This window comes from Phascolarctos cinereus, unplaced genomic scaffold (assembly GCF_003287225.1).
Source record: "Phascolarctos cinereus isolate Bilbo 61053 unplaced genomic scaffold, phaCin_HiC Scaffold_2;HRSCAF=192, whole genome shotgun sequence".
Taxonomy (NCBI): domain Eukaryota; kingdom Metazoa; phylum Chordata; class Mammalia; order Diprotodontia; family Phascolarctidae; genus Phascolarctos; species Phascolarctos cinereus.
Genome location: NW_027555625.1, coordinates 273,991,749 through 274,006,289, shown reverse-complemented (window position 1 = coordinate 274,006,289; position 14,541 = coordinate 273,991,749). Strand labels below are relative to the sequence as shown.

Below are 14,541 nucleotides of genomic sequence, written 5' to 3'. Positions count from 1 at the left end.
AAGATCCAGCAAAGGAAACAGAGAAGGTATAGTCAGATAGGTATGTGAACCAGGAGAGCAGTGACATGAAAACACAGAGAGAAGAAAGTATCAAGAAGAAGGGATGATTGACAGTGTCAGAGACTAAAGAAAGGTCAAGGAAGATGAGAATTGAGAAGATGCTATTAGATTTGGCATTTAAGAGTTCATTGATAATTTTGGAGAGTTGTTTCATTTGAAAAGGTTGGGCCAGACAGCAGAGAGTGAAAGAAGAAGACATAGAGGTACCAATTAAAGATGGCCTTTTCATGGAGTTTAGTCACAAAAGGAAGAAAAGATATAAAATGACAGATCACCCTATAAATGGATGGGTCAAGTGAAGGGTTTTTGAGGATGGAGGAGACATGGGCATGTTTATATCACGGGATACAATCTAGTAGACAGGAAGAAAAGAGAGATAAGAGGCAGAGCAGGGAAGATAGAGGAGGCAATCTCTTGAAAAAGGATGGAATGGAATCATTTGTGCACATAAAAAAGTTAGTCTAGGCAAGGAGAAGGACTACCTCTTCATCTAAGACAGGTGTGAAGAAAGACATCTGAGTAACGTAAGAATACATAGAAGAGAGTAGAGTGAAATAAGTTTTAAAAAGCAGGAAGGGTCCATGTTATGAAAAAGTTTAAATGCCAAACAAAGGAGTCGATACATGATCCTGGAAATAATAGACAGCCACTGAAATTCACTTATCAGGGGGTGATATGATCAGACTTACATTTGAGAATAAACATCTTGGCAGCTGAGTGGATTATGGACTGAAGTGAGATGAGACTTAAGGCAGGAAGACCAGTTAAAAGGCCACTGTAATAGACTGAATAAAAGGTGGGGAAAGCCTAAACTCGGGTTGTAGCTAAATGAGTGGAGAGAAAGGGACATACATGAGAGATGTTGTAAAGCTAGAAATGACAACATCTGGCAATATGTATGGTAATAACCGACATTGTGGGCCTCAGTGAACAGGAGGATGATGATGATGATGATGATGATGATGATGATGATGATGATGATGATGATGTCTTCAAGAGCAATAAGGAAGTTTGGAAGACAAAAGGATGAAGGGGGGATAATGAGTTCTGTTTTGGACATGTTGAGTTTGAGGTACCTAGAGGATCATCGGTTTGAGAAGTCCTTAATAGTATTTGGCAATGCAGAACTAGAATTCAGGAGAGAGAGACTACACATGGAGAGAGAGATCTGGGAATCACTTTGAGTATTGGGGGAGGGGTGGAGAACCTGATTTCAGAGAGGGCTCAAAGATGGAAAAGAAAGGAAAAGGTTGGGAAAGTAAATTAACTCTCCTGAACTTCAGTTTCCTCCTCTGTAAAATGAGATGCAGATGGTCTATAAGCTCCCTTCCAGTTGTACATCTGTTATCTCTTAATCCTATATAACCAGAACAAGGGAAAACTAGAAATCAATGAAGAGGCCTTAGAGAATCATAGATACATTTTGTCAAACATATCATAAGACACATCTACAAAACAAAGAGTCACAGAATTTGTAGTTGAAGAAGAGTTAAGATATCATCTAGTTCAACCAATGAGAAAATTTAAGGTTCTGTGAGATAAGATATCTCATTCAAGATCAAGAAGGCAGAAGGTGGCTGTCTCAAAATTTGAACCCAAGGCCTCTCTTTGAAGACATAATGCTAGAACTTAGTTTATCCAACAAAAGGAGGACATAATGCTCTCGATGATGATGATGATAGCTATAAAAGCCAAGCACTGAACATTAGGGCAGAAAAATAGAGAAACGTAGGCCAAAAAAAAAAAAAGACAAGAAAAAGAGAAATGCCAAAAGAAGGAAGACAGAATCAAACAAGGAAGAAAGGGGTAAAGTTGGGTATGGGTTTCAAAATTAAAGCCTCTTAATAGCTTATGGGTAAAAAGACTCAACAGCACCCTGAAAGACTTCCCTGAATTCACTATGTTTATAGAGTTTCTCTCCAGTGTGAATCCTCTAAAGTTGATTTAATACTGAGCTCTAACTAAAGGCTTTGCTCCAGTGATAGCATGCCCAGTTTCTTTTCAGTCTGGGTTCTTTAATGTTGGGGAGGAGGGGGGAGTAATGTCCCAACCAAATTTTTCCTAGTTTCTTCCCAGCATAAATTCTCTGACACCTAATAAACATTAAGTCTTGACTAAAAACAATTCCTATAGTCATTAAAATGGTAGGGCTTCTCCCTACCATTCTTTATTATTGAAAAATTAAGGGATAATAATTCTATCTCATTTACATTAAGTCCCTATCTTGTACATGGCACTGTGCTAGGTACTGGGGACACAAGAATGAAAAATAAAAGATCCCTGTCTTACAATGAAGTTGGTAGGGGGATAAGACTCTCTCTCTCTCTCTCTCTCTCTCTCTCTCTCTCTCTCTCTCTCTCTCTCTCTCTCTCTCTCTCTCTCTCTCTCTCCCCCCCCTCTCTCTCTCTCTCTCACACACACACACACACACACACACACACACACATACACACACTGTACTACAACTGACATTTACATAGCGATTTATAACTGTTAAAGCCCTTTCCAAAGATTCTCATTAAAGTTTGACTCTGTGAGGTTAGAAAGTATAAATAACGCCACAATCACATTTCCATTTTACAATGGAAGAACCTGAGGCTCAAAAAGATTAAATGATTTGACCAAGGTTATCTAGCCAGTAAATAAATGAACCAAGATTGCAATCCAGGTTAACTTCTGGCTCTAAATCTAATGTTTTTTTCCTCCATATTCAATCCACAAACTTAAAAAAGACAGAAGAAGCTTTAAAAAAAGACAGAAATGACACAGTATTACTGAAATTTTTTTAAATGCTACAGAAAAATCCAAAGGACATAATTAAAACAATCAGAATAATGATTTTAAGGGGCAACTAGGTGGCGCAGTGGATAGAGCACTGGCCCTGGATTCACGAGGACCTGAGTTCAAATTCAGCCTCAGACACGTAACATTTACTAGCTGTGTGACCTTGGGCAAGTCACTTAACCCCACTGCCTAGCAAAAAAAAAAAAGGAGAATAATGATTTTATTTAGAAAAAACACAACCATACAATCTACATGAAGCTCATTTCAACCATGTTATACTTTTTATAAGGTCATTCTTCATTGTACTTTGAAGAAGAAGAGACTGAAAGCAAGTTGATAGAAGGCATGTGGTTCAAAAAACCAAGTTCTAGGATATGTACTATTATCATAGTCAGTTCATAAAGTATTCCAAAGCATCTCCATTGTAGAACACAATAATATAGGATATGGGTCCCTAGAGTCAACTACTCCATGCCCTCAGGGCTCTGGTGGTAGCCCTAAGAGGTTGGGGGGATAGGATTTCATATACCATATAACTCATGAACCCAATCGGTGTGTTTCCTGAAATGACTGTGGGTTGACTGTAATCAGTCAGACTTACCAGCTTTTATAAAAGAGGTATTTACCAAGGTGGTATATAGTTGTCACAAAACATCTAAAAGTCTGTGACAGACTCTCCCACCAGTACACACAGAATCCAGAGGAACTAGGGGAACAAGGTTAGAAAGCACAAAGTTCCTGGAAGTCTTTTATTCTACTTAGTGGGGCACTCAAGAAATACCCCTTAGGGACAGGGTAGCTTCTTTGCAGAGATCTTTGTAGAGCTATGAATCTGCATCCAGTCTGGCCTCGGCTCCCAATGCAGAAAACACTAACTCTCCTATGTCTATGGGAAGATAAAAAGTCCAAAATCCTGTAGACCTTGCAAAACTCTAAAGGTCCTCCTCCAGCCAAAGTGAGGAAAGCAAGGAAAGGAGACCAAGGATGAAACTGCAGGGTTCTCCTCCCCTGGAGCAATTCCTTCTCAGGTGGGTCAGTTGGAATGCTCTCCTCTTTCTCACTCATTTTCAGTTCACTAGGATTTGGGTATTTTATAGAAGACAGACAGTGCTCCACTAAGTTTCCTTAGTCAATGCCTTCAAGTTACTCCAGTTCCTCTAAGGGCTTCTTACACTTAATTTCAAAGTCTTAACAAATAATTCCTGGATTGAAACTTGTTCTTACTTCATTGATTTATCAAGGCATACTACAGCCCACCTTTACACTGACGAAACAGGGTGTTATCAAAACAAACACGTGGTGGTTGAGGGTAAGGTGATTCAGAGAAGATAAAGTCTGGCCTCTCTTAATCTTCTATCAGTAGGAAACAAAGTCACATCATTTATAAGCCTGTCCACAACTACAAATTGGTTCCATAAGCAATAGGTGGTTATGTTCCAAATGACATATAAAGATGGTTGTGTTTGGAACTCAATGTATATTTTCCCAGAGAAAGCTGTGGTGTTCTGGAATGATCACTAAATTAGGAGACAAAAAAATCTATGGTTTGAATTCTAGCTTCACGACTTTATTATCTGTATAACTTTGGACAAAGCATTTGTCCTCACTAGCCCTTACATTTTTAAAATAAGAGGACTGAAGCAGATCATCTCTAAGGTCCTTTTTAACTCATAACCCTGAGTTGAAACAAACAAAAAAAGTTCTAAAGCTAAAAATGTTTTTGTTTAGTCATTTTTCAGTTATGTCTGACTCCTTGGCAAAGACACTAGATTCCTTCTCCAGCTCATTTTACAGATGAGGAACTGTGGCAAACGGGGTTAAATGACTTGCCCAGGGTCACACAGCTAGCTACTAAGTGTCTGAAGCCAAATTTGAACTCAGGAAGAGGAGTCTTAATGACTCCAGGCCTTGCATTCTACCCACTGTGCCACTTAGCTACCCCTACAAATGTTTAATTAACCAGAAAAATTCAAATATGTAAAACCATGTTCCCCAAACATACTTAAGTGAGGCAGAATAAACTATGGCAGTCTCACCTCTGACCACCTGGACCAGACCGTGAGAAAAATGAGTTATTTTAATCAAAATAAATATCACCATCCAAAATCCACAGCTTTCTAAATGTCTAGCCAAACTGTGACAAATGCCTAAATGTAACAAGATTCTTTAAGAAAGAATTTTCTCTTCTTTAGAGCACAATCAAATCATGGGTGTTATACAACACATACCAGGCCACAAATCATGATTATAAACAAAATCTTGCCAGAAACTATAAAGATCCTCCTATCTAAAAGTTCGATACCAGATTTACATACATTTTGGGTTGCAAAAATAGAAAATGAATGGGTACTCAATGCTGCTTATGACCTAGTTAAATGAAATTGAAAACATCTTGCCAATAGGCAGCCATGGGTAAGTCCCTCCCCTTCTCTGAGTCTCAATTGCCTACCCTTAAAATGAAAGCACTATAATCTCTAATTCAACCCTAACATTCCACCATTCTGTAGGTTTCAGAAAAAGGTTTAGAAAGATATAGTCTGATGACACTAGAAAGGGAATCCTATGAAAGTTTTGGTGATGCTTCATTTCTAGATATTTCCTCACACCCACCGAGACTTTATCTTGTAACAAAGAAAAACAATTCAGCAAAAGCAGCCTTTAGAGTGACAACATCTAACAGTGCATGCAGTTCTCTGCTCCTGTTGTACAGTATCTTTCAGTCACAAGGAGAGAAGTGTGATTCTCCAGAACCACTAGCTTTTCAGTTACTCAAAACTCAGCTTGATTTTAGTGTCACTTTCATAAGATCATAGATTCAAAAGGAGAAAAGATCTCTGAGGCCATGGCATCCAACCCATCTATTTTATAGATGAGGAAACTGAGGCAGAGGTTAAGTGACTTGCCCACAGTCACATAACTAGTGTTTGAAGCAAGATTTAAATTCTTCTGACTTCAAGTTCAGCATTCTTTTCACTAGGTCACCAACCTGCCCATGCCCACCCACCCCCACAACAAAAGACAGACTTGTCAAGAGTGACAAAGCCAGTATGAATGGAGGGGAGGGAGCAGAAGCAGGAGGAGGGACTATCTCAGGCTGGTTCTCTATCCATACTGCCTCATTTACATTTGCGTAGTGATTGTGGATGTTGTTATCCTGGTTCTGCTTATGTCATTTTGCAACTTCATACAAAATTTCCCATGTTTTCTTAAGTCCTCATAGTCATCATTTCTTATTGCACAATAATATTCCATTACACTCATTTTCCACAGTTCCTTCAAACATTCCCCAATGCATGGACACCCACTTGGTTTCCAGTTCTTGGCTTATCACAGAATATTCTGGTATATATAAGGCTTTTCTCTGTCTTCCTTGGAGGAAAATATCAAGTACTGGGATTGCTGGGTCAAAAAGTATGAATAGTTTAGTCGCTTTTTTTGTGCAATTCTTAGCACAGTGTCTAGCACACAGTAAATGTGCTAACTGGTTATTGACTTGATAATTCAATATTTTTTTTTCCAGAATGGCTGGAAGAATTCATAGTTCCACCAACAGCTTATTAGTGTGCTTGTCTCCCACAGCCAGTTTCAGTTTTGTTTTGTTTTGTTTTGGTCATATTTGCCATTTGCAGAGGTTGAGGGAGAAACAGGAGGCAGTGTGTACCAGACAAGTCAATCTGCCACCAACACCTTGACCATCTCCTCTCATATCTTGATAAATAGCCCAGGACCCTAGTCGAAGAGCTTGGGACTAGTACTGCTTCTAGCCCAGTGCCCTTGTCCATCATCCTGGGAGGCAACCCTTGTAAAAATGCAGCCAGAGAACTGCTGTTCCTGCAGGTGCTACTGCCACACCTTTGAAAGACCCAAAAATGAAAGCCCTTGTCACCAAAGTTCTTAGCACTGTCAAACAGTTTAACATCAGAAACTGACATGATTTTATCAATGGCAAGGCATTAAAGAAGAGACATTACCACCTGTTTTGCCACCGCATCCTAAAGACCATCTGACTTGAGGCAGATAGATGGCACAGTGGATAGAGTGCTGGAACTGGAGTCAGGAAGTTCAAGTCTCAAACATTTACTAGCTCTGTGATGCTGGGTAAGTCACTTAACTTTTGTTTGCCTCGGTTTCCTCAAATATAAAAATGGGGATAATAACAACACTTACCTCACAGGGTTGTTGTAAGCATCAAATGAGATAGTATTTGTAAAGTGCTGAGTACAATTCCTGGAACATAGTAGGCACTATATAAATATTAGCTATTATCATTATTATAATTATTGTCATTATAATAGTTATTATTGACTTGCAGTTGGAACCTTCCATGTGTTGTCTCCCCCATCAGAATATGAGCTCACTGAAGACAGGAAGGCACTGTCTTGCTTTCTTATTTGTATTCCCAAGGCTTAACACAGCATTTTACATGCAGTAAGTGCATAATGAATGATTTCTTCATTCATTCATTCATTTCCATTGAGCCCCACTCAATAAATTCCAGTAGCTTCATATTACTTCCAAAATTACTTCAAATTACTTCACATTAAATCCTCTCCTTGGCTTTTAAAGGCTTTCACAGCCACCCCCTTCCTACCATTCCAGTCTTTGTACACTTTGCTCCCCTCATTCTTGCCGTTCCTCACATACAACACTCCACTTCTTTATACTGGCTGTTTGCCTGTAATGCTCTCCTTTCCTGGCTTCCTTCAAGAAAGTTCAAATTCTACCTTTTGCAGGAGGCCTTTCATGTTCATCTCATAGCTAGTACCTTCCTTCTGAGACTACATTCCATTTACACTGTTTATCTTATACATGCAATTTTTTAAAGGTGTCTCCTCCAAGAGAACATGAATTCCTTGAGAAGAGGAACCATGTTTTTACCTTTCTTAGCATAGTGCCTTGGCACATTATGATGGCTGGCATTTACATAAGACTTTAAGATTTGCAAAATACTTTACAAATGTCATCTCATTTGATACTCACAATAACTGTGGGAGGCAGGTACTATTATTATCCCCATTTTACAGCTGAGGAAACTGAGGTAGGCATTAAGTGACTTTGCCCAGGGTCACACCACTAGTAAGTATATGAAGATGGATTTAAACTCAGGTCTCCATGTCTCCAGGTCCATTGTTCTATCCACTTCACCAATTAGTTGCCTATAAGTGCTTAATAAATTCTTGTTAACTGCCTAAGGTGAAACTCAGCAGGTTTTATTTCACATTATTATTTATGTAAAACATTCTTTTTACTGTAGTTTCTATTGAAAAAAATTTTTTTATCATACCATGATGAAATGGCTCTCGGTCTTATATTTGTGTCAATTCCCCATATATTTGGCCATAAAAGTCTAATAACTTGTCAAAAATGTTTGATAAAGAGTTCTCAGGAGTTTCCCTCCTTATTCTATCTGCATTGATTGTGCTCATGCAACCTTGTATGGTTAAAAATTTTCCTCCTATCTACAATTGTGAAAGGTAACTCCCCTTCATACTCTTCTAATTTTGTTACCTTTGGTACATTGTTCAATGATCCCTTCATTCTACATTTTCCCATTGTTTCCCTTGATATTTTAGAGTTTTTGTTTCTTCAAATGAATTTTTTATCATTTTATCTAGTTTCACAAATTATCCCTTTATTAGTCTGATTGGCATGAAAGCAAATTTGTAAAATAATTTAGTATCATCATTTTTATTTTACTGGCATGGCTCAATAACTGAGGATTGAATAGCTCTTCAATTATTTAAGTGTTCCTTCATTTCTGTAGATTTTGTAGTTTTACTTTGGAGTCTTAAGTATGTCAGGTTAGTTTAACTCCAGATATTTTCTATCTTAAAATGTATTTTAAGATAGTACAGGATGAAGAGAGACCTTCAATTACTTTAAGGTTAAACAATTTTAAAAATGTTTTTGAGATTGTTAGTAAATAGTCACCCCCCCACACACTTAATATAATATCTGGCATAAAATGGGTACTTAATAAATTCTTATTGATGGTCATTATGCCCTTTTATGTCTACTTTTTGGCCAATTCCTTAATTTGTTAAAGAGTGAGCTAGCCTCAAAACCAAGATCTGAATTCAAGCACCACATCTGACACATAAATGCTGTGTGGGTCTAAGCAAGTCAATTAACCTCTTAATTCTATAGCCTACCAAGATGGTAAGTTTCAGTTTTTGTTTTGTTTTGTTTTTTCAAATATTTATTTATTTTTTAGTTTTCAACATTCACTTTTGTAAGATTTTGGTTTTAAACTTTCTCCCCCTTCTTTCCCTCTCTCCTCCCTAAGATGGCATGCAATCTGATATAAACCATACGTGTACAATCATATTAAACATATTTCCACATTAGTCACGTTGTAAAGAAGAATTAGAATCAAAAGGAAAACCACAAGAAAGAAGAAACAAAACAAAACAAACAAAAAAAAAGAGAGAGAAAATAGTGTGCTTCGATCTACATTCAGACTCTATAGTTCTTTCTCTGGATGTGGATAGCATTTTCCATCATTAGTCTTTTGGAACTATCTTAGATCCTTGCATTGCTGAGAAGGGCTAAGTCTATCAAAGCTGGTCATCACACAACATTATCGTTGCTGTGTACAGTGTTCCACTGGCTCTGCTCACTTCACTCAGCACCAGTACATCATGTCTTTTCAGGTTTTTCTCTCCTCCTGCTCATCATTTCTTATGGAATGATAGTATTCCATTACATTAATATACCACAGCTTTTCAGCCATTCCCCAATTGATGGGCATCCCCTCAACTTCCAATTGTTGGCCACCACAAAAAGAGCTGCTATAAATATTTTTGTACATGTGGGTCCTTTTCCCTTTTTTATGATATCTTTGGGATACCGACTTAGAAGTGGTATTACTGGATCAAAGAGTATGCACAGTTTTATAGCCCTTTGGGCATAGTTTCAAATTGCTCTCCAGAATGGTTGGACAGTTCACAATTCCATCAACAATGCATTAGTGTTCCAGTTTTCCCACACCTTCTCCAACATTTATCACTTTCCTGTTTTGTCATGTCAGCCAATCTGATAGGTGTGATGTGGTACTTCAGAGTTGTTTTGATTTGCATTTCTCTAATCAATAGTGATTTAGAGCATTTCTTCATACGATACCTTTAATTTCTTTATCTGAAAATTGCCTGTTCATATTCTTTGACCATTTATCAACTGGAGAATGACTTGCAACACACAAGCGAGTTCTTCTGGGCTAGCAACTGAAGACTCTTAACTAAAAAAAATTTTAACCACATTGAATATGCCCAAGCCACTCAGTAAAATAAGTAATAAAAAACAGGCCTGACAATGAATTTATCTAGTTTTTAAATTCTACATCATTACACAGAATAGTAACAGACCAGAAATCAGGCAGCCTAAACAAGAAGTTTTCCTATTTGCAAGAATTCAGTGTTTCCACTATTATTCAAAATTCTACAAAATCATCAATCACCCTACTTTATAGGATAATCATGGAAACTGTTCAAGTTCAGTGACATGAACAGATATACATGCTAAGATACTCTCGCATCTGTCAGGCACAAATACTTTCCTCAAAGTACCTCAATAACCATACTTTTCTTACTCCTTCCATGTAAAATGGGTATTCCTGGGATCATTCAGGACACTTGGGCCTAATACACACAAGTTTCTTGTCAAAACTATATGTAAAATATTGTAGCTTGAATAGTACTTTAAATATTATTTGAAAAAACAAAAAATACTTGTACTTACTTCCATATTTGAATTATAAACCATTTAATGAATTTTAAATTTTTTTAAAGAAATAATAAGGCTAATAGACTGCTCTTTTACCAAACAACAAAAAATTGTCCCTTGGGAATTTAACAGAATTAGCTAAAAACAATGTTTCCAAGGAACCCCAAATCTGTTGAATAAATGCCAATGCATATAGTGTAGCAGAAAATGTAATGGGCTCAGGATTAAAAGACCGTGATTTGAGTCTCAGTTCTGCTTCTACTATGTGACCTTGTGCAAGTCACCTCACCACTCTGGCTCTCCAATAAGGGGATTTTACTAGATTATATTTAATGAAGGCCCTTTATGCCGATTTCCCTTTGGATCAGTATCAACTCAGCAGTTCTCTATGACACAGCATCAGCTAATAGGAAAAGGAAAGAGGGTACTAACAACCTGTTGATCCAAATTACTATTGCGTAAGTATTTATCGCAAACTAAAACTCAGCCAACAAAGAGAGATTATTTGTGAGCATGTGATGCATGATTATATCATATGAAATTATTTCTTGGAATCACAGATTAATTAGGACATTTTTTGGTTTCCTGCCAGTAACAAAATGCAAGTCCACAAGTGATTTACCTCCCACTAAAGCCTTGTGTTTGAACAACTACTCTTTTGCACATTCATGCCTCAAAGAGTCCTGAGGAATCAGAAACAAAAACTTTTCCCCTATATCAATGGCAATACTCTTTCTCATCCTTCCTAATAGGCTTTCCTAGGTCACTAGAAGTATTTAGGTCTATATGTACTCTCCACCAAACAGTGTTGGGAAATTTTCCTTTCTTCTTTATTGCCGAATTATTTACCCATGTATACCTATTATTTGTGTCATTATTATTATCGTTATTATTTTATCTTATATCTTAGTTACCTCTGCTTTCAATCAAGAAGTCAATTTCTTTTCAACATTCACTCAAAATATTTTAAATTTATGAATATTCAATACTAGGCCATTTTAAATGGAAAACCTTTGGATTTATTTTAGAATTTTACTTTTTATTTTATTTTCATGCCCTTTTTTTTTCCTATAATTTTCCCCTTAAAGCTTCTACCAAAAATGCATCTTTACATTTACTGGTTTCATATTTTAAAGTAAAAGTTGTGTTCTTTTCTCAAAAATTTTCAGGCCTTCGTCCATAAATAAATAATAAGAGGAAAGGAAAGTGAAAAAAGGAGATAATAAATATAATGTACATAGAAAAAAAGAAACTGAAAAATTACAAACACTAACAATTTTTAGCTGGCCTGGAGAATAGTTCAAGAGGTACTTATCAGGATACAAAAAGCCTTGAAAAAATACTGTAATGTCAAATTAACAGAAGAGTAGAGTTAAGAGAAATGATCTGAAAATATGATAGTGCTTATTACCTTTATGAAAGGGAAAGCCAGGCAATGCAAAATAGCACACAATAGCAGATGAAATTAGGGATCACTGAAAACCAATAAGGAAAAAAAAACCATAGTAAAACAGAAGAATAAGAGAACAAGTCAAAGAAGCCATTAATCTAAGAACCATGGAGACTGACCTTGCTGTCTTTAGGATTCCATACCATAGATACATCTTAAAAACAAGACCAATTTATTATAAGACATATTTTAGACACTTCAATAACTCAAACTCCTCTGGGACAAGATCCAAGGCAGAATTATATTATACCAAATTGTTCTCAACTCAGAACAACATTACAGTAAGGTTCTAGTGCATTACAAAGTAGGTAAGGAATAAAAAGAATAAGAAATGAAAAATTAAGGCCAGCACAAATCAATATGTGAGAAGATAAGAGAAATGCAGTAAGCCAAGATTAATGCAGAGAAGAAATATGAGAGAAAGAGGACAGAGAAAAAAGGAGATCAAGAAATGAAAAATATATCAACATACAGAAGAAATGGAAACCTCAAACTGAGACATCTACTGAAAAACTAGACAGAAAAATGAGGAGGAAAAGAATTTAAAAAGGATAACTCACAAAAAAATCACATGGCTTTACCTAATATTTTATTAACGTATTTTTAGACTACTGGAATCTCAACAGTGGATCTGTAAGAAGAAACCCCTAGGAAAAATAATTAAACAATACCAGTGGCCTGTTATATAAGCACAATAGGTACTTATCAAAGACTTATTTATACTTCAAGTTTTAAGAAAAGAATAAAAACATATCAAAAACATTATAACCTAAAAGAATTGCCAGACTCCATTCTTCCCATTTAAAGTAAGCAGTTTTCAAATTAAACAAAGTACAAAAAATTAATTTCACTTAAAGTTAAATGGGATGAAATGAGTTCTTTCCCCACTTCTATCCTAAAAATAGCATACTGCTACAAAGTAACAAAGGAAAGAGAAAAAACCTTTTAGAGCTATGTGGAACAAATGGCCCCAATATAACACGTGTAGAAATTTTACTTATCTTGCATATATCCCTAACTTTGCAAGTCAGGAAATTTTCATTTAATAATAACAAGAATAACTCCATAATCTACTCAAGTTTTTAAATCACACTGTTTCTTGCTGAAACAATGGTATTAATTTGAACAAACTGCACACACCTTAGTGATTCTGGATACCAGTTTAACAGTCACTAAGAGGTTGACACTGACCTAAACTGGCAAAGTGAGTGATGACTAAATTGACAATCTCAAATCCTGGAGTAACTTTACTCAGTGCTGCATGGTTTACATAAGAAACATTTAGTTGTCTTTGCTAAGATAGTTAAAACACACAAACAAACACACACACACACACACACACACAACTTGTTTGGAATCAACTGCTGGTACAATATTATTTCCTCACACAAATCACATACAGATATGCCCCTCTTCTAGACTCTGCCTATTTATGGCCCTGTTAATCCCTTTCTCGGCTCATTTGCCAGCACAAGCTATATTTTTAAAGTGTATGTTGCCTTTATCTGGATATTGACTGAATGGTTAAGTAAAGAGAAAAAACAAAAGATGCAAACAGGTCCTTGCTAGACAGTAAATGATAAGAACACTATTTCGATGAGACAGAAAATGGGCCCTATTTATACTGAAATAAGAAAGCCCAAACTCAAAAGTCTAAAATTCTTTATCCACTCAAAATCAAAACTCTTAACATCCTCTCTTCCTTGACTCTGGGAAGCTCATTAATACAGTTATATTGCTGAGAACCTCTGAAATTCATGCTCCTTTAAAAAAAAAACTCCCAAAATGTGGCTTATCTCAAGGGGAAAAAAAAGTTCCTATCCACATATGGAAGCAATAGAGTTGGAGTAAAAGAATGTGGGTTCAAATTGTGCTTCTAATTTACTACCTTTGTGACCACAGGTACAGTTACCCTCGGCGGGCCTCAGTTTCTTCATTTGTCAAATGAAGAGGTTGGACCTAGCTGATCTCAAAAATACTCTACTGTCCTCAAGACTGGACCTGTGACCCCTACGTTCATAAACTCGCTTGCCACTGCCCACTCTGAAATCCTGCCTCTTTCCCGAGGGTGCTGGGGGTGCGGGGATGATTGCCTTACGTACTCAAAGCCCTCCTTTGCGGGGCGCTCTTCTGGATCCCCTAAAACATGAAGGCTCCCACCCCACAGCTGTGACACAGTGTTCAATCTCCTCCAGCTCAGGCGCCCCTCTCCCAGCCCCGCCCCCACCCCCTTCCTCCCCCCACTCGTACCCAGCCACCCACCTCCTCCGCACGGCCCCGCACCCACTCACCCACACGAACAAGCTGTCGGACAGCAGGTACTGGGCCACGTCCCGGGCCCGGGGGCCGCCGGGGCCCGGCGGGGCGCTGGTCCGCGGTGGCTGGGGTGGCTGCGGCTGCTGAGGCGACGTGAGCGCCTCGGGCTCTCCTGGGCCGGCGCCGGGGCCCGGCTCGGGCTGCATGAGGGCGCGATAGGCGCTCACGATGGTGCCCAGCAGCGCCAGGCCGCTGAGGCCCGTGTAGGT

At 37.7% G+C, this 14,541-nt stretch overlaps 1 protein-coding gene across 3 annotated transcripts in view; it reads right to left on the bottom strand.

The window, feature by feature from the left end:
• The window catches only part of AMFR (autocrine motility factor receptor), a 60,134-nt gene extending 45,593 nt beyond the window's left edge, over positions 1-14,541 (bottom strand). For all 3 annotated transcript variants that reach the window (XM_020965564.2, XM_020965562.2, XM_020965563.2), the window contains exon 1: positions 14,308-14,541. In XM_020965564.2, the coding sequence (XP_020821223.1) occupies positions 14,308-14,478 (171 nt within the window). In that variant the 5' untranslated portion in view covers positions 14,479-14,541. The remainder of the gene's footprint in view (positions 1-14,307) is intronic.